Source organism: Podarcis vaucheri (assembly GCF_965113315.1).
Source record: "Podarcis vaucheri genome assembly, chromosome: 17".
Lineage (NCBI taxonomy): Eukaryota > Metazoa > Chordata > Lepidosauria > Squamata > Lacertidae > Podarcis > Podarcis vaucheri.
In genome coordinates, this window is record NC_138755.1 from 27,266,846 (window position 1) to 27,287,175 (window position 20,330).

Here is a 20,330-nt window from a genome sequence, read left to right on the forward strand (position 1 = left end):
GTGTTGGTCTGCCATAGTCAAAATAAAAAAATTCCTTCCAGTAGCACCTTAAAGACCAACTAAGTTAGTTCTTGGTATAAGCTTTTGTGTGCATGCACACTTACATCTGAAGAAGTGTGCATGCACACAAAAGCTCATACCAAGAACTAACTTAGTTGGTCTTTAAGGTGCTACTGGAAGGAATTTCTTTATTTATACTTCTTAATTGTATTTCAGTTCAACAATCACTTTGAAAAATACATATTTTGTTATGTGCAAATGGCTTTAGATACCTATTATGTCCATAATTTATCATACAGTCATACCTCATGTTACATTTGCTTCATGTTACGTTTTTTCAGGTTGCGTCCCATGGCAACCAAGAAGTACCGGAAAGGGTTACTTCTGGGTTTCACCGCTCACGCATGCGCAGAAGTACTAAATCGCAGATACAGCGCTTCAGGTTGCGGGCTTTTCATGTTGCGAATGGGCCTCCAGAACGGATCCCGTTCGCAACCAGAGGTACCACTGTATAGCATATATTCAACACAAAAAAACAGCGACAATTTGTTGTCGACAAAGGACAGCTGGACCTATAAAGGGCCCCATTACCTTCAGTAGCTTAGGGCCTCATCAAACCTAAATCTGGCCCTGATTTAGACTATTTGTCTAAAAATTCACTGCTGTTGGAAGCAGTGAAGACTGGTCCATAAGGATGAATGGGGCCCTGTCCCACCAACCTCAGTCTCTCTTCTAACTCCTACCTGTGATTACTTCCTACCTGGTCGGAAGGAAAACCCCAAATGTATCATTGATGTGATTTGAGGAAAATATTTTATCGCACAGAATGGCCTGCAAAACAAATGGCTTAGCCTGGAGGAATTATACTTTGGGCTGACCAAAGAAAAAAACCTGTCCTGATACAAAGCTTCAATTTCCTGTCCACAGTCGGAAGTGAGCACAAAGCTTTAAAGAAAACAGCATCTTGGAATGAAACAATTTGGAAGAATACGCCACACAATAACCAACTATTGTTCACTAAAAATGCACAACTTTAATTCCACTGTTAATAAGATTTGGTACATGTGCCTCACGGGATCATTTTTTCTTTAAGTTTCTATTTTTAATCCTATTTTAACATATAAAAGGATATGTCTATTCATGTGACGAGGATTTCTGAAAGCACTACTTAAGCTTTCTTCATTTGAAAAGGGTGAGTGACTTGAGAAGAATTTGGAAAACCAGACATTTCAATAAATGAAAGTTCTATTTTAACACAGGGGATATAGTGCACTTGGATACTTTTTTTAAAAAAATGATAGATTAGAAGTTTTATGGTAATGAAGCAGCTAGGCCCTATTACATCAAAACACTGGAGAAGTTCTGTTGGAAATCTTGAACTTGTTTTGGACAACTAGGGTATAGAAGTTATAATGTTAAATATTTAAAAAACTTTAATGTTATTTAATACAATGTTTATATACAATGTTTAATATCATGTTATAAAATACCAACTTTTCCATATAAAACCCATCAGTTTGGGATTAGGATGCCTGAAGGTTTGCTTATCTCTACATGTACACAAAGGGCAATTCCACAGTTATAGCCCAACTGCAAAGTGCTCTCTACGTGGATCTTTGCGGGTGTTATTTTGGCACGAGGTAATTATCATCATTATTATTATTTTCCCAAGTTCCTTAACCTTCTGAACAAAGTCTTTTATGCCTCCTGGTGTCTGTTTTTTAGTTCCGCTAACTGCATTTACAATGTACAGTCGCACCTTGGATCTCAAACACCTTGGCTCCTGAACAAATTGGCCCCCGAATGATCGAAACCTGGAAGTGAGTGTTCTGGTTTCCGAACGATTTTTGGAAGCTGAAACATCCGGTGCTGCTTCTGCAGCTTCTGATTGGATGTAGGATGCTCCTGCAGCCAATTGGAAGCTGGGCCTTGGTTTCCAAATGGTTCCAGGAGTTGAATGGACTCCTGGGACTCATTCTGTTTCAGAACCAAGGTGTGACTGTAGTCTTTTAGGCTGCATCCGAAAGCAGATGCTCTACCACTGATCTACAGCTTTTCAGTTCAATGGGAGTTGGGGCCAGCCCAAGACATTTTGTCACCTGAGACGGACCCCCAAATGTTGCCCCCCTCCCTGGCAAGGAAGAAGGGGTGAGGAAAGGTCTACACCAGGAACAAGGGAGGGGAGATAGATTGACATCAGAACTTGCTGCCCGGGTGGATCCTGCTGTCTGAGGCAGTCGCCTCACCTGGCCTCATGGGTGGGACTGACTATAGCTCAGTAGCAGAGCATCTCCTTTGCATGCAGAGGGTCTCAGGTTAAATCCCCAGCATCTCCAGGTAGGGATGAGAATGTACCCGGTCTATCCTGTAGACAATGAGGAGCTGGGTGGACCAATGATTTGACTCCATCTAAGGCAGCTTCTGACATCCCCAACTCAATAAAACTTACTTCTGAAAACACATGTATAGGATTGCAACCAGGGCCGGATTTAGGTGTGATGAGGCCCTAAGCTATTGAAGGTAATGGGGCCCTTTATATGTCCAGCTGTCCTTTGTCAACAACAAATTGTCACTGTTTTTTGTGTTGAATATATGCTACATGGCAATTTATGGAACTAATAGGTATCTAAAGCCATTTGCACATTGACAAAATATATATTTTATCAAAGTAATTGTTGAACTGAAATACAATTAAGAAGAAGTATATTAATAGTGAAATACAATTAAGAAGAAGTATATTAATAGTGATAGTGATATTTTAGGTAGCAGGCTAGCAGGCTGGGCCCATTATTTACACCATAGGAGCCTGCACAAAACAAAACACTGTTGCTGTGTGTAGGTTTTATTTTATTTGTTTTTTAGCTTCTATTTTGGAAATGTACATCCAGGTGTTTTTTTCTTTAATTTTTTTTGGGGGCCCCAAGAGAGTGGGGCCCTGAGCTATAGCTTGTTTAGCTTATACGTAAACCCAGCATTGATTGCAAAGTTCATGTTTTTGTTTTAATTTATTAACTTTTTGTAAGTCGTCACAGGAATCTGTTGAAAGGTAGGGTATAAAATCAAATCAATAAATGCATCATTCTTATTCAGGAAGAATTTTGGCCTGCGTCCTTACCCCATTCCATTTACTGATTGTCCTCAGTATAACACAATAATCTTTTCCTTGTTTCAGGGGAGCATTGTAAAAATCCCCATAGTAAAGTCTGTCTCCGAGGGCAAAGACCAGCATGTTGTCAGCAACGACCTTGGCCGGGATTTCTGCTGCCACATAGCCTTCTGAGTCAGTGCCTTTGCTGAAATAGTCTAGTCTAGTCAAGGAGTAACAATCAAAGTTGCACTGTAGGCTCCAGGGAATGACAATCACTTGGTATGAACTAGAAAGAGATGGAAGAGCATCAAGGAGTGTCAGAAGTGATTTATACACAATTGCCTTTTGATTTCTGCATTGATTTTCTTCAACGTGCTGCTTTGTTTAAAAGCTCTCAATCACAGGCCATCACTGAATGGCTTGTTGTACTATATTTTATTTTTTAAAAAACCCTATAATCATAAATTGTTATGCTTTCTTCAATAACGCTAGGCTAAACCACACTATTCAGAGCACTGGATTTACAAAAGAGCAAGTTAACTGGGGGACTTTATTGCTTACTTTACCAATGCTGGGAAACTGGGAAAGAGGGGCATATACTGCAGGGATCTCAATAGAATGTAGTGTGTCTCTTTGCATTCCATGTAGAGAGATCCATTCCATCCATAGCTGTCAACTTTCAGATTTGAAAATAAGGGATCAGCAGCCTCACCTGTCCTGGGGACAGTCTACGGGATATCTAACAATCCGGGATAGCAGCGGGAAGCAGCGGGAAACGGTGCTGGAATAAGGGTATTTCCAGCCAAAAAAGGGAAGGTTGACAACTATGTTTCCATCTATTGTTAAGCATCTCTCTCCATTGAACACAGAGGCAACCACCATTAGGGACAGGTGATGCTACAGCCAGTGCCTTAATCCACACAAGTATATGGTAGCTTCTCATTTACAGGGAAGACAGTACTCTCTGGAACCATTTGGGTGAAGAAAGCTAAACCCATCCCCTCCCTTTGAAAAATAGGCTGGCCCCTATTCTAGCAGTCTTGGGTAACGCAACCATGAGGTTTCCCTGCTTCCATGGAGGCCACGCAAATCAAGCTTGCCTCTTCATCTTCAGTGTCCAGCCCTAATGCAAATTAGGTATCCCTTATTATATTTTCCCCATACAGTGGTACCTCTGGTTAAGAACTTAATTCGTTCTGGAGGTCCGTTCTTAACCTGAAACTGTTCTTAAGCTGAGGTACCACTTTAGCTAATGGGGCCTCCCGCTGCCACCACACGATTTCTGTTCTCATCCTGAGGTAAAGTTCTTAACCCAAGGTACTACTTCTGGATTAGCGGAGTCTGTAACCTGAAGCGTTTGTAACCCAAGGTACCACTGTACTAATGAACCCACGGAATGAGTACTTACTTATGATGAAATGGAGATCAAAATCTATTGTGGACTACAGCTATGGAACTGAGGGGGGTTGTCTAGATTAAATAAAGAAGAATGTAAGGGGTATAAATCTTGCATACATGGCACAAGATTCTGTGTTTTTGTTGATTATTGCATCTCTGGGTCAAAAAGCAGTTAGCTATATGTGATAGAAAGTAAATCTAGATATGGAGGAAATTAAATCCTTTGAATTGTAATGAAATGTGAAAGGAAAAAAATAATCTAAGCAAATCAAGTTTGAAGTGTAAGTATTATGTGTTTGGGGAGTATCTTAAATGTGTAGCAAAAATCCAGAGACCTTATTGGTCCATTTTTGTCTTCTGCCTTCCTCAGGCTGAATAATGGTGCAGAATCTTGTACTGATATGAAGTCTACTTCCGGAGATGGTGGATCTAAAAAACAAACCACGTGTTGTTCTTATTACAATGGTATTATTCATGCGTTAAATTTGTATTATTATTTTTTTAAAAAAATCATAACCTGGTCTTCTTCACAAAGAAAGCTGAGCAACTTGCAAAATCAAATGCACGGCAATATCAACAGCAATGATAAAAACCAAAAAAGTAACAGAACAAAAAACAGAACAAGGGTGTTCCTTATATTGGTGCCACAACCAAGGCGGCCCTGGTCCTCACAGACCAATACTGCATTTCAGCTGGCTGGGAAATCCAGGGCAAAGCCTCTGATGTTCAGAGGAACAAGCAGGGCAAGTTAGTCCTTCAGGCATGTGTTACACGACCATTTATACTGTGCTGTACATACTTTAAAAAAAACTATTATTTGCCATCCATTTTAAAGATAATAAACTGAAGGCTTATGAGTGCCATCTTTAATTTTTATAAGTATTTCTATTAAAATTATTGATTCTGCTCCCAATTAATTGGACTACCTTTTTAGGTAAGTAAACATTGTTGCTTTTTAAAAAAAAAGATGGGTCTGATGAATCAATTAAATGTTCCTGCCTAATATTTTATCCCCTTTCAACCTAGCAGTTCAAAAGCACACCAGTGCAAGTAGATAAATAGGTACCGCTGCGGAGGGAAGGTAAACAGTGTTTCTGTGCACTCTGGTTTCGGTCACAGTGTCTCGTTGCACCAGAAGCGGTTTAGTCATGCTGGCCACATGACATGGAAAGCTGTCTGTGGACAAACACCAGCTCCCTCAGTCTGAAAGCGAGATGAGCGCCCCAACCCCAAAGTCACCTTTGACTGGACTTAACCATCCCGGGGTCCTTTACCTTTAACTTTTACCTTTTACCCCTTTCTAAATCTCTGTAATTAATTCAATTCTGGAATTATGAACGTTGCTTTTTCTACAAACAACTAAAAAGATATTCTTTTCTATATTTTAAGCTTTGTCCATTAATTAAATCAGCCCACCCTGTTTGCAATGGTAAACATACAACTAGTGCTCTGTGCGAAGGGAAAAGATATGCAATGGTGAAAGTTGCAGGTGGGGGAAAAGCTGTTGAAGAAAGGATTCCACACGTCCTCAACATCCACAAACTCCACTCTGTCTCCCTGCAAAACTGCCACATCTCAAAGCTGTGTCTGTTTACAAAAACTTGTATCAGGGTGTGATAGGTATGAGTTACTCGTGCGTAAACTGGTGCCTTTCTCGGTTAATTTGCCTTGTTAAACCTTTCTGACTGCACAGCCCCTTCTCATCGTGGCTGCCTCGGTCACTGGCAGAATCCGTCAGTGGGCGTTTCTTGAACCTCTTCCAGCATAAAAGTTGTTTGACACCCAGTCTCCTCCTCCTCTCACTGCGCGGGAGTCTTCTGCGCAGGGAAGGCGTGGGTAGCGGAGGACCTGGGCTCTCCTCACTGATGTCCAGTGAAGAGTCCTGGAGCCCCCGTCTGCCCCCCTTTATCCCTGGTGTTGCGCTGATTGGCTTCCCCTTCTACTGAGCTGTTTCTCCCCCTGCTACTGGGTCCTTCGCCAGCATCATCTGGGAGCCTCCCCTTCGCCTCTCGCTCCGATGTCAGTTCCCTGACACAGGGCTTTGTTTAGCATGCCCATCAATCCCTTTCTCATAACCCAAAGAGCAGGTAATTGAATTGAGAGCACCAGCAATTTGAAAGACTGGGGTACCGGCAGACGGAATAAGGAAGTTTCCTGCTCGTGGGCTGCAAAAGGAAACGAGCACAGGCTGTGCATCCTTGCAAAGTGGGCTCATCCACATTTCCCCTTGACTAGTGCCTAGAAAGCACAAACCTGACCCATTTCCTGCCTCTCTTGTGCTCTCTAGGCAGAAGTCCGAGTGGTTCTGCCTTGCCCCACTGCTTCCCGTCAGAAAACCCACTCTTTAGCACAAACGGCAATCGGCAGGAAACCCAGTTTCTGTTTGTTCCGATTCAGCACTAAACCGTGGGTTTTCCCAGGGGAAAGCAGTGGGGCAAACAAAGACGTGGTTGAGCCCTAAGCTGAACTCAGTCCATCGGACATGGGTGATCGTTCCAACACCAGCTCAGCACATCTCCTGTTTATGCTGCCTGGGAATGTAGGAACTATGGAGGGAGGGATGGGGGCATCAGGCAGCTGGAAGAACACAATGAATGGCTGATGATGATGAATTTTGCTTGGTGAGTCACAAATTCTGAAGGCTTGGAATACAGGCAGATGAATAATTCAGCAGATGGTTATATCGAGTTGGTGGACAAGAACAGCAGCAGCTATTTTAAATATAGAACTATCCACAATATGTGGCAAATGCAGCACATGACTATCAATCAGAATAAAAAATTTAGATTGTTTTTACGTTTTAAGCTCAGCTGCAGTGCACAGGCAGAAGAAAAGAAGGGTGGGAGCAGTTAAGGTTATTAAGGGGCGGGGGACTTCTCTGTTTCATCCTAACAAAGGAAGGAACAGCTGAAGACGTTGAAACAATTTATCTGCCGAAGATAAACAGCTTCACCTAGTGGATGATTACAGACTGGGGAGAAATGTAAAGAAATTGCAAAGACTGCCTTCTTCTGGTTAGCAGACAGAGTAACCACAAAGTGCATTAGAAATGGCAATGTCTCGTCCTCTTTCCACACAGCGCATGAGAAAGGAGGATGTTTTTTCAGGTTTATGCAACATAACAACGACCAAGACCGTATGATGTTCCATACAGAGAAGCTATTCAATCAGTCAATAACTTCCCCCAGCCCACTCACATATCTACCCCATTCATATCTAAAGCAAGCATAGGAGCCAATTCCCTGGGGTCTTGGTTGCCCAAGCACCCATAAAAATTCCCCATGAAGGGGCCAGGTATCCACAAATTTCAGTGCCAGGGCCATGCACGCTGCATGGCACCCACGGCCCCGGGCACCCACAGTTGCAGGGCCTAGTTGGCACTCCTGAAAGCAAGGGGTGAGAGGCGTAAAAGGAGCACACAGGAGAGGAGACTTGAACCCTCTCCTTCCTGGGCCTCATCTCTCCTGCAGCTGGTGGCTACAACCATTTTTCTCTCTTCCTGGTTCTGATATCAGAAAAGAGCCCAGAATGCAAAAAGTGGCTGGAGCAACAAAATTAGGGGAGGTAAGGAATGGGGAGGGATCGCCATTAGTGGAGAGCGTCGATTCCCTTCCTAAACAATCTGGACAAAAAGGACCCGTGAGTAAGACTGAACCTGTATTCGTGTCAAAATTATTTGAAATTAGGCTGAAAACGGGGAAGGCAAAAATTAAGGAAGTCTGCCTTCCCCCGACTGCATGACAATCGAAGCAACGAAAGTTATTAAGCTGCATCCGTAAGGGAAAATTGTTCTTAATTGCCTGAATCCGACATTTGGACTTTGATCATCCCCTCCAGCTTGCAGGGCAGAGGGGAGGAAAAAGTGACTTTACAAGCTGCATGATTAATTTAACGGAAAAGGAAAACTTCTGCAGCCCCCAACCTGGTACGAACTGCTCATAAAACAAAGGAACACTGAACTGACTTTAAAATTCTTGTGAAGGTTACAAAGTGGAAGCTTTACTGTTTACTTGATACAAAGTTTTGGGACTTGGTGGATACAATTTATCAGGGAAGGCTGGGACTTTATCTATTGGGAAAGTGCTGCAATATACATATAGGAGCCTCCTGATAAATTTGTGTTATAAATACTCGTAATTTCGGTTTGCGGACATTCTGATTTGCTCCCTCTAGAGGGTAAATTGAAAGTTGCTACGCTTTGAGACAGTGGAATTTTCCTTTTGGTGAAGGCTCCTGTGGGAAACGACCTTGGGATATGAGTGGCCCAGCAGACGAGATAACCACGAGAGCAAAGACAAAGCAGCTACAGCAACTCAAGAAAAGAGGCTCGATCTCAGGAATAACATCTACAGTGACAACAGGACAAGAAAGAGGTGCAGCAGTCTCCATGGATGCAGTATCGCAAGCCCTTCTCAAGATAAACCAATCCCTGGAGAATTTGACAAAGCAAACGGCAGAGAATACTAAGAAATTGACAGAGAATTCACAGAAATTGACAGACTTGACAGCTAGACTCGACTTGAACACAGAATCTATAAACAAGCTTACGCAAGAGAACTCTGCCACACGTCAAATTGCGGAGGAAGCTAGAACTATTGCTGGAGAGACGCAGGAAAAATTAGAACCGATTGCCAAAAAGGTTTATGATCACGACGAAACTCTGGCATTGTGGGAACTACAAAGAAAAGAAAGGAATTTGAAATTACGATCAATTCCAGAGGATGAAGGAGATAACCTTACAGACTTTTTAATGAAGGAGTTTGCAGATGCCTGGGAAGATCTAGAGGAAGACGAAATCCAAATTACAACGGCTTTCAGATTGGGCAGAAGACAAAATAGAAAGGTACCGAGAGACTGCTTGATTACCTTGAGATCAAAGGAGGAAAGAGATAAAATACTAAGACTGCATTTTGAAAAAGCCTTACAAATTGGAAATTCACCGATACAGATTTTTAAAGATATCCCCAAACATATTCTGGACTTGAGAGCTTTTTATAAGGACCTGGTCTACTTGCTCAAGAAGAACGATATTCGTTTTAGGTGGGAATTCCCACAGGGACTGTCCTTTGACTACAGGGGAAAGAAGGTTAAAATAAAGACGATACAGGATAAAGACAGGTTCCTGCATAAAAAGCAAGAAGATCTACAGAAAGGAACTGTAGACCCAATTGCTGAGCAAAAGGGTGTAATAGACATCTTGAACCTTTCGTTTGGACAGAACCTTCCACTACCAACAGAGGAGGAACAACAATTGGGAGCAGTTGGAGGAATACCAGAAAAATAACAAGATGGCCCTGCAATTCCTCAGTTGGAATTGTAATGGGATGAACATGCCTTTGAAGAGACGACAAGTATTCCATATTTTGTACAGAGAACAACTGGACGTGACTTGCTTACAGGAAACTCACATAACTAGAGCCCACAGGAGACTACTTATGAATAAAAAATTGGGACAAGAATTTATCTCGTCGGATAAAGTGAAAAAAAGAGGAGTTGTGATCTATGTAAAAGAGAAATGGGCTCCAAAAATGATTTTTAAAGATGAAGAAGGAAGATATTTAGCGGTGGAGATACAAGTACAAGGAGAAAAATTTTTGATAATTGGGATTTATGCACCAAATGAAGGTAAAGCGGAATTCTTTAAAAAACTTCATGAAACTCTGATGGACTATTTGGATTACAATATGATAATTATGGGAGATATGAATGGTGTAGTTTCTACAAATATGGACAAGACACAAAGACTGACACTCACTAAAGAAGGGAGACTCCCTAAGACTTTTTTTGAAATGACCGAGAATATGGACCTAATAGACATTTGGAGAACAAGGAACCCTCTTGAAAGAGAGGGAACCTTTTTCTCCCAAGCACAGATGACCTGGACCAGAATTGATCAAATTTGGATCACTAGTGGAATGGCTCCGAGGATTAAGACGGTAGAGATCTGCCCAAAAACCTGCTCCGACCATAACGCCGTGAAGATGGAAATGAAACTTACAACAACTGGTCAGTTTAGGTGGAGAATGAATGACACCCTGTTTCGAGATAGAGAATTCCACTTGAAGGCCCAAAAAACTTTAAAGGACTATTTCGAAATCAATCTAAGGGGCAATGTGGAAAAAAGAGTGGTCTGGGACGCAAGCAAAGCTGTGATGCGAGGGTTTTTGATTCAACAAAACTCAATAAAGAAGAGAAGGCAGAATGAGAAAAGAGAAAAAATTTTGGAAAAGATAAAAGAAGGAGAGAGAAAATTAAGGTCAAAACCAAAGTCCCAGGAGATTTTGAGGGAGATTAAATTATATATCAAACACAATATATGGAATTGATGAACCAAGAGATAGAGTGGAAAATAAAGCAAATGAGACAAAAGTCATTTGAGTCGGCAGACAAATGTGGCAAGTTTTTGGCATGGCAACTTAAGAAAAGACAGAAATTAAATACAGTTACAAGTTTAGAAGTGGATGGAAGGACTATATCTAAACCAAATGAAATAAGAAACTGTTTCGTGAGTTATTTTAAAAAACTCTATTCTCAAGGAGCACAAAATGAAGAAGATATAGATAAATTCCTTAACAAATATGGATTACAAAAAATCTCCCCTCAAAGTAAGGTGGACTTAAACCAGAGAATATCAGAACAAGAGATAGAGGGTGCCATTCAGGACATGCAATTGGGCAAATCTCCAGGACCAGATGGCTTGACTTCCAGATATTACAAATCGCTAAAGGAATGGCTGATTCAACCGTTAAAGGATGTCTGTAATGAGATCTTAGAGGGAAAAAAGGCACCCGAATCGTGGAAGGAAGCATATATTTCACTCATACCAAAGACAGAGAATGAAAAGACTCAATTGAAGAACTACCGCCCAATCTCGTTACTCAATGTGGATTACAAAATTTTTGCAGACATTTTAGCAAAAAGATTTAAAAGAGTATTGATGGAAAAGATCCACAGAGACCAAGCAGGCTTTCTCCCAAAGAGACACCTCTCAGACAATGTTAGGATTATAATAGACATTTTGGAAAAGTTAGAGGTGAATATAAACACCAAAGCAGTTTTGATATTTGTGGACGCGGAGAAAGCCTTTGACAACATTTCTTGGAGTTTTATGAAAAAGAATCTTCATGGGATGGGGGTAGGACAAGGTTTTGAGAATGGTGTGGGTGCAATATACTCTGAACAAAAAGCTAAGTTGATTGTAAATAATGTGATAACGGAGGAACTTAAGATAGAAAAAGGAACACGACAGGGATGCCCAATTTCCCCATTGCTTTTTATTTCTGTCCTGGAGGTTTTGCTGAATATGATTAGAAATGACCAGCAGGTTAAAGGGGTACAGGTCGGAGCAAAACATTACAAGTTAAGGGCTTTCGCAGATGATTTAGTCCTGACTTTACAAGAGCCATACACTAGTACGAAAAAGGTGTTGGAGATAATCCAACAATTTGGCCAGGTAGCCGGATTTAAGTTGAATAAACAAAAAACTAAAGTCCTAGGGAAAAATTTGACAGATATAGAAAAGAACAAGTTTCAAGAAGAGACGGGTTTGACGGTGACTAAGAAGGTGAAATACCTAGGGGTTAACCTAACATCTAAAAATTTGAATTTGTATAAGGACAACTATGAAAAATGTTGGACAGAAATCAAAAAAGATCTAGAAATATGGTCAAACTTGAGATTATCAATGTTAGGCCGAATTGCAGTAATTAAGATGAATGTATTGCCTAGAATGTTATTTTTGTTTCAAACTTTGCAAATACTTGACAAGATGGACTGTTTCAAGAGGTGGCAGAAAGATATCGCGAAATTTGTCTGGCAGGGCAAAAAGCCCAGGATAAAATATAAAATATTAACAGATGCAAAAGAAAGAGGGGGATTTGCCCTGCCGGACTTAAAATTGTATTATGAAGCAGCAGCATTCTGCTGGTTGAAAGAGTGGATGCTCCTCGAGAATACAGATATCTTGGACTTAGAAGGTTTTAATAATGCATTTGGTTGGCATGCATATTTATGGTATGATAAAATTAAAGTGCATAGTGCTTTTAAAAATCACATTGTAAGGAAAGCGCTGTTCAATGTTTGGATGAGATATAAAGACTTGCTGGAAAATAAAACCCCTAGATGGTTGTCACCTTTAGAGGCGAAGGCCCACAAGAAACTCAATATGGAGGTCGGATGGCCAAAGTATTGTGAGATTCTAGAACAAGATGGAGAGAGACTGAAACTAAAGAGCCATGAAAACCTAAAACCCAAAGTACAAGATTGGCTCCACTATTACCAAATAACGGAGGTTTTTAAACAAGACAGGAAAATTGGCTTCCAGGTGGAAAAATCAAAACTTGAGACAGAATTGTTAGAACCCAATACTAAGAATCTGTCAAGAATGTATAACTTGCTGTTAAAATGGAATACACAAGATGAAGTAGTTAAATCAGCCATGATTAAATGGGCACAGGACATCGGTCATAATATAATGTCAGCTGACTGGGAAAGGTTGTGGAACACCGGAATTAAATTTACGGCATGTAGTGCCTTAAAGGAAAATGTAATGAAAATGGTTTACAGGTGGTACATGACCCCAGTCAAGCTGGCAAAAATTTATCATTTGCCCGACAATAAATGTTGGAAATGTAAAGAAACTGAAGGCACTTTTTATCATCTTTGGTGGACGTGCCCGAAGATTAAGGTCTTCTGGGAGATGATATACAATGAAATGAAAAAGGTATTTAAATATACCTTTCTTAAGAAACCAGAGGCCTTTCTCTTGGGCATTGTCGGCCAATTGGTGCAAAAAAAAGATAGAACTTTCTTTATGTATGCAACAACAGCAGCAAGAATATTGATAGCAAAGTATTGGAAGACACAAGATCTACCCACCGTGGAAGAATGGCAGATGAAAGTGATTGACTACATGACTTTGGCGGAAATGACGAGCAGAATTCGAGACCAGGGGAAGGAGACTGCGGAAGAAGATTGGAAGAAATTCAAGATTTATCTTAAGGACCATTATAAACTTGAGGAAGTTTAGAATGTCGAGATTCGATAGAGATAAAGGGTTGCAGTAATATAAGATTAGAATAAGAAAGGACTATAATAAATTAGAGTTGGAAAAATATGTATAAGTTGCTGTAAAATTTGGACATGAGGATGCAGAAAGGGGAGGTATGGGGAAGTCCGAGGAAAGAAGTTTACGAAATGACATTATGAAACCACAAAAAAAAAAAAAAAAAAAAAAAAGGAATGGGGAGGGATCAGCACGCTTCTTTTGCTGTTTGAGAATCCCCACCCACCCATTCACCCCCCTATTCATAAGTGAACAAGAATGGCACGTGAAACAAAATGTTCCTGTCATCATCACTGCTAGTTCAGCAATCAGCAGGTTATTGGAAAAACATATACAGTCGTATCTTGGAAGTCGACCGCCTTGCAAATAGAACGTTTTGGCTCCCGAACGCCGCAAATCCAGAAGTGAGTGTTCCAGTTTGTGAATGTTCTTTGGAACCTGAACATGGTTCCATGGGTTCCATTTGGCTGCAGGAGCTTCCTGCAGCCAACTGGAAGCCGCGCCTTGGTTTCTGAACATTTTGGAAGTCGAACAGACTTCCGGAACAGATTGCATTTGACTTCCGAGGTACGACTGTATTTGAATCTAGGTATAAAGGTAAAGGTACCCCTGACCGTTAGGTCTAGTCACGGACAACTCTGGGGTTGCGGCGCTCATCTTGCTCTATAGGCCGAGGGAACCGGTGTTTGTCTGCAGACAGCTTCCAGGTCATGTGGCCAGCATGACTAAGCCGCTTCTGGTGAACCAGAGCAGCACATGGAAATGCCGCTGGAGCGGTACCTATTTATCTACTTGCACTTGACATGCTTTTGGACTGCTAGGTGGGCAGGAGCTGGGACTAAACAATGGGAGCTCACCCTGTTGCGGGGATTTGAACCGCCAACCTTCTGATCGGCAAGCCCTAGGTTCTGTGGTTTAGACCACAGCTCCACCCGTGTACTCAAGTCCAAAGGTAGCTCTCGTTCCATCATGGCAAGAGCTGGTGCCTCTGCTGCAGTAAGACTCAACATAAGCACTAAACCTCACTCTTCATATTCCACAACTTGCTAAGTCACTGTGGCGTCGGTAGGGTAAGTGGCATAGAAAATTATTTGATCAAGTAAGGGAGGGGCTTCCTTAGCAAGAATGGAAAAGTGAAAGGTAGTAAATTCTATGGCTTTCTTCCAGATGGTATAAAAATCAACTGACGTGACTTCCTGCACTTTTAATTTTCCAACCTTGTCAAAATACTAGGAGAAAAATACAAAGCAAGGCCTTACCAGTGATGGGGGTTCTCATGTAGATGAGAGCACTGTGGTTGAAATCTGTTGTGGAGATGTTAACGGTGTAATTGGTGCCCGGCAGTAAGTCAAGGCACACTGCTGGAGTCTGAGAACTTGTGGTGAAGTTATAGGTCATGTTATCACGGAATTGTTTCTGATACCACCGTAGGCCCTGTATCTGAAGCTGCAAATGGAGTGTGCGACCCAAATGAGAATGAAACACTTTAAACATTTGGCACATATTATTAGCTAGTGGGGCCTCTTAAATTTAAGTGCACTAAGCAAACGTTTTGGTGGTTGCGGCAGGAAGCAGAATACACTACGTTTGTCTGGTCTGAATGTCCTCGATCTATTGGAAGTGCCTGCTTCTAAGGCCAGCAGAATGAAGCAGAAAGGAAGTGCAAAACCAATTTTGAATGCTGCCCCACTGTAAAGTGCTCTCTGAAAATGGAAAACTAGCACAACAGGACAGAAGGGTTTTAACCTTTAACCTAACCTGTTTCCTCCCCTTAATGGATCACTGCCTTGTCGTGGCAAAGGCGCTTGAATAACTTCAAGAAGCTATGAGCCATGCTGTGCAGGGCCACCCAAGACAAACAGGCCATAGCCAAGAGTTTAGACTACATGTGATCCACCTGGAGAAGGAACTGGCAAACCACTCCAGTATTTTGCCAAGAAAACTCCATGGACATAAAAAAGGAGGAGCTTTGAGAAGAAAGTGAGAATTTCCAAGGCATACCCTGGTTTGTGGGGTCACAGAGAGTCAAACACAACTACGACAACTAAACAACAACCTGTTTCCTGCTGTACTTGCTTTGGTATTTGCAGAGAGTCTTTTATGTTGGGGCCTGTTAATAAAATGTGAATTCCTGCTTTTGGTCTGAAATGGTACAATCCATTTGACCACCTCTGGGCCCTTTCTACCATCTCATTCCCACCTCCTTCTTTAGCTTGTGCAGACCAGGTTTTAGATAGCATCATCGGCTGAGTCACACCTGCAAGTTCATCCAGCCTGACCAGATTTCCAGGATTCACATTTTGAGTCCTGAGGGAAGGCCTGCTGTGTGTGAAGACAAACGTGGCATTCTATGAGCTGTCAGAGCAAGGTCTTAACTAGGGCTTTTATTCTCCCCAGCCGGAGCTCACCGGAGCTTAGCTCTTGATACCTCTTTCTCTAGAAAAACAGCACTGGTCTTATTGTTGTTGTTGTTTAGTCATTTAGTCATGTCCGACTCTTCGTGACCCCATGGACCAGAGCACGCCAGGCACTTCTGTCTTCCACTGCCTTCCGCAGTTTGGTCAGACTCATGTTTGTAGCTTCGAGAACACTGCCCAACCATCTTGTCCTCTGCCCTCCCCTTCTCCTTGTGCCCTCTATCTTTCCCAACATCAGGGTCTTTTCCAGGGAGTCTTCTCTTCTCATGAGGTGGCCAAAGTACTGGAGCCTCAGCTTCATGATCTGTCCTTCCAGTGAACACTCAGGGCTGATTTCCTTAAGAATGGAGGGGTTTGATCTTCTTGCAGTCCATGGGACTCTCAACTGGTCTTAACCCACAATATAAAGGTTTGCATGTTTTGTTGACGGGCAATTTGCTTCTCAGATCAAGAAGTTCTGACAGCCCTCTCTCTTCCCCCAAAGCGTTCTGCATTAGGTAGGCTGTTTGGCTTTAAAAAGAGTAATAAGCACCATGGAACTCCAGGAAAGGGGCCTGAATTTTAATGAGGGGGCAGATAATCTCCACGGCTGCAGCGATAACACACAAGAGACTATACAAAAATCTTATGTGCACATGATCTACCTCAGAATATGTTGCAAATAGGAATGTATGGCACACAAGTCCCTCACAAAAATTCAGCAGTTTGCTTGCAAATCTACACACTACCTAATCAGTCACTGCAACGGTTATATCTGGTATGTTTTTCAACCGTGAGGCATTATCAGAGTTCAAGGGTACACTGCAGCCAGCCAAAAATACTCAAGGAGGATGTGAAGGAAGGCTGCTGACAGATGTGGCCTGAGAAGAATTCCAGTTGTGAAACAGAGACCTAGGGGGCTGCATTTGGCCCCTAGGCCTGAGTTCTCCACCCCGGTAACAACGGCATTGTGGACTTTCTTGAATAAGTAGAGATCCCTGTTGTGTCTGATCAAACCGTTTCTTTGATATGCACCCAAAATCTGCAAAACCTGTATCAGGGGTGACAATGGGATGGACACTGCACTGCTGTCAACACTCTGAAACACGCATGTCAACATGAGATTTCGTCCCAGTACTTCCCACTGCAGTCAGAAACTGTACATCACTTACTACATAGTTTTCTTCAGATGATGATTCTCTTTGCCATTTAATACAGGTGTCATTAAATATGGAGATGTTGCTGAATGCAGCTTTCTTTTCTGGGGAGGGAAAAGTGTGGCAGGGAAGAGAAACTCTTAATCAACTATGCTATGCTGGTATTTTATTAATAATAACAAGTAACGCAACACAAAGAAGTTGCCTGCAATCAGAACTGCTTGCTTTGAGCAAATCCAATATGAAAAATTCAGGCCCACTCACCTGTTTCTTGACTGCCATGGCTATTTTTGGGTAGCCAGGTCACAATGCTACTGCAGAAGACACAGTTGGCATAATTCCTGATTTGCAACCCAACTCTCTTTTGGCCCCTTCCCTTGCTTGCCCTCTTTCTTCCTGGTCCAAAGCACACAGTCTCTCTAGGCCCTATATGTAGCTTTCCAATTTGGTTCTTTGGCTCGTTTTAATCCACTAATCATTATCACAAGGGTTCACCAGCCCATTGCACTACAGAATCTTTAGCATACAGTTGCAATCGAAATTATTCAACTCCATAGCTGTCAACCTTCCCTTTTTTGTGGGAAATTCCCTTATTTCAGTGCCGTTTCCCGCTGCTTCCCACCGCTATCCTGGATTGTTAGATATCCCGTAGACTGTCTCCGGGACACGTGAGGCTGCTGATCCCTTATTTTCAAATCCAAAAGTTGACAGCTATGTTCAACTCCCTCATTGCAAATCAGGTTTATTATCAAAAATTTACAGACTTTCAGCTGTTTGCAATGAGCAAATCAATTGAAATAGGTCAACACAATGGATGCTTCTAGTGGTTCCCCCAAATTCAGCTGAAATTGCAACTTATACTGGCTTCTCCAGTCTTACTTTTATTCAATTCCTTCATGGCAAGCATCTTTAGTTCTTAGTAAAGCAGCCTTTTGCTGCTATGATCTGCTGCAAACGAGATGCATGGCCAGATCTTAGCCAATCTTAGCCCATTCCTCATGAGCAGTGACCTCCAGTTCAGTATTATCAGCCACCAGTTTAAGAACACTGTTTTGTCATCACCAGCACTGAAGATTTTCAGGTAAAATTTCCTAACTATCAGTATTGATGATTTGCCAAACTGCAGCACCTACCAACTACTGGGTGCATTATTCGGACTTTTAAAGCCAAATTGGTGGATCCTGTAGTCACTTCCACACTGTAGTTTGCATCCTGACGTAGCTCCAAGCATATCTTTATAGCCTCCTCAGCTGTGGTATAGCTAATCTTTGATTCAGCCACAGTTTTCTTCGAATCATTCCCTAGCATTCTCATTGTGAGCTGTATGGGAAATGAAAAGTACGTCAGTTCTCAGAAACAAAACTTTAGGGCATAGCTATAATATAAACGAGGAACTCAGGTGGCGCTGTGGCTCGCCAGAAGCGGCTTGGTCATGCTGGCCACATGTCCCGGAAGCTGTACACCGGCTCCCTCCGCCAATGAAGCGAGATGAGTGCCGCAACCCCAGAGTCGGTCACGACTGAACCTAATGGTCAAGGGTCCCTTTACCTTTATAATATAAACTTGGTTAACGATCCATTTTGTCTCCCCAAAGAACTCTGGAGATGTTCGTTTTGAAAAGGCCACACTTTTATCACATGGGTTTTTCCAGGAGTCTTTGGGGAAGAAGTCAAGACAGATAAGCTGGTACAAATTTGTTTATTTGTTAAACTTCTATACTGCCCTTCATCCGAGGATCACAGACAGGACCGGATTTAGGTGTGATGAGGCCCTAAGCTACTGAAGGTAATGGGGCCCTTTATATGTCCAGCTGTCCTTTGTCAAAAACAAATTGTCACTGCTTTTTGTGTTGAATATATGCTATATGGTAATTTATGGACCTAATAGGTATCTAAAGCCATTTTTACATAACAAAATATTTATTTTATCAAAGTAATTGTTGAACTGAAATACAATTAAGAAGAAGTATATTAATAGTGAAATACAATTAAGAAGTATATTAATAGTGAAATAATTAAGCTCTAACTTAAAATGATTTTTTACTCAGAACAAACATAATAATGCAAACACTTTGGCATTTGGCAATAACAAAAGTTCCTTTAGAAACACAATTTACAAAGACTCATAATCTAGTCTTTAGAAACCTGCTATAACATGAAATAATAATAGGTGTAAATATATGATGCAAACTTCTAATAATTATAAATAGCTTTATTAATATGAAATTAAGTGTTATAACCTGTACAATGCAATTGTAGTTAATACAATCATTTTTAGGTTTTATTTTATTTGTTTTTATCTTATATTTTGGAAATGTACATCCAGGGGGTTTTTTTCTTTAGGTTTTTTTGGTGGGGGGGCAAGATATAGCTTGTTTAGCTTATACGTAAATCCAGCACTGATCACAGAGCCATTTGAAATATAAAAACAGAAAAATATACAACATAGTGACGAAAGCCCACAATAACACACCCACAGCGTGTTTAAAGGGCCATAGATTATTTAAATAGCCAAAGGCCTGAGAGGAGAGGAGAGTAATGTTTTTGCCAGGCACCTAAGGATATGTAATGAAGGCGGCCAGGCCTCCCCATGACCCTGGGGAGATCATTCCACAAATCCTATTTAGATTTGTATCTATAACTGTGAGATGGAAAGGAGACAGGCCAAGATGGTTAATCAGCATTAAAGACAGAACTGACTTGGCCAGAACAGAAGCCCTTCTGGCCAATCAAGAAGCAGTTATATATTTATCAAGTTGTAAATGTCTCCAGGCAGCTCAGAAGTTCTTTGTTTCTGCTTTACTTCCTATGTTATGGCATCTAGAAGAAACGGTGAGCAATCAAATCACATCCTTTAAAAAAAAAACATTTGCAGATGTTATTTAGCAATATTTTAATAAAATGTTTATACATCCTCTCGTACTTACAGAAACCTGCCTGTCCCCCACTAGAAAGCTAAGAACCTCTAATCTTTCTAGTACAAAAAAAGATTTAAAATAACTCACGCACTTGGTAAGTCTCGTTGACGGCTGCATTTCCATTAAGCCTCCTCCACGTCAAACAAGAGTTATTTAGTGCAATACCGACAAAGTCTTTAACTTCTGCAAAAATAACAAACAAACGAAAACATTTCCCATTGTTGAATGGCATGCAAAAGCCAGTTTCTTCTTGTCACTGTTTCAATTACAGGATCTAGTAACAACTGCAATCTAAATCCAGCTTTTCCAT

At 41.4% G+C, this 20,330-nt stretch overlaps 2 protein-coding genes across 2 annotated transcripts in view; both read right to left on the reverse strand.

Moving 5' to 3' along the window:
- Positions 1–617, reverse strand: part of SHOC1 (shortage in chiasmata 1) — a 250,942-nt gene extending 250,325 nt beyond the window's left edge. Inside the window, exon 1 of the mRNA XM_082204533.1 lies at positions 592–617. The gene's annotated coding sequence lies outside the window, so the exon portion shown is untranslated. The remainder of the gene's footprint in view (positions 1–591) is intronic.
- Positions 1–20,330, reverse strand: part of SUSD1 (sushi domain containing 1) — a gene marked incomplete at its 5' end in the record, with an annotated part of 44,021 nt that overhangs the window by 6,934 nt on the left and 16,757 nt on the right. Inside the window, 6 exons of the mRNA XM_082204753.1 lie at positions 3,116–3,374; positions 4,822–4,915; positions 14,810–14,996; positions 17,119–17,207; positions 18,237–18,423; positions 20,112–20,203. Of these exons, the coding sequence (XP_082060879.1) occupies positions 3,116–3,374; positions 4,822–4,915; positions 14,810–14,996; positions 17,119–17,207; positions 18,237–18,423; positions 20,112–20,203 (908 nt within the window). The remainder of the gene's footprint in view (positions 1–3,115; positions 3,375–4,821; positions 4,916–14,809; positions 14,997–17,118; positions 17,208–18,236; positions 18,424–20,111; positions 20,204–20,330) is intronic.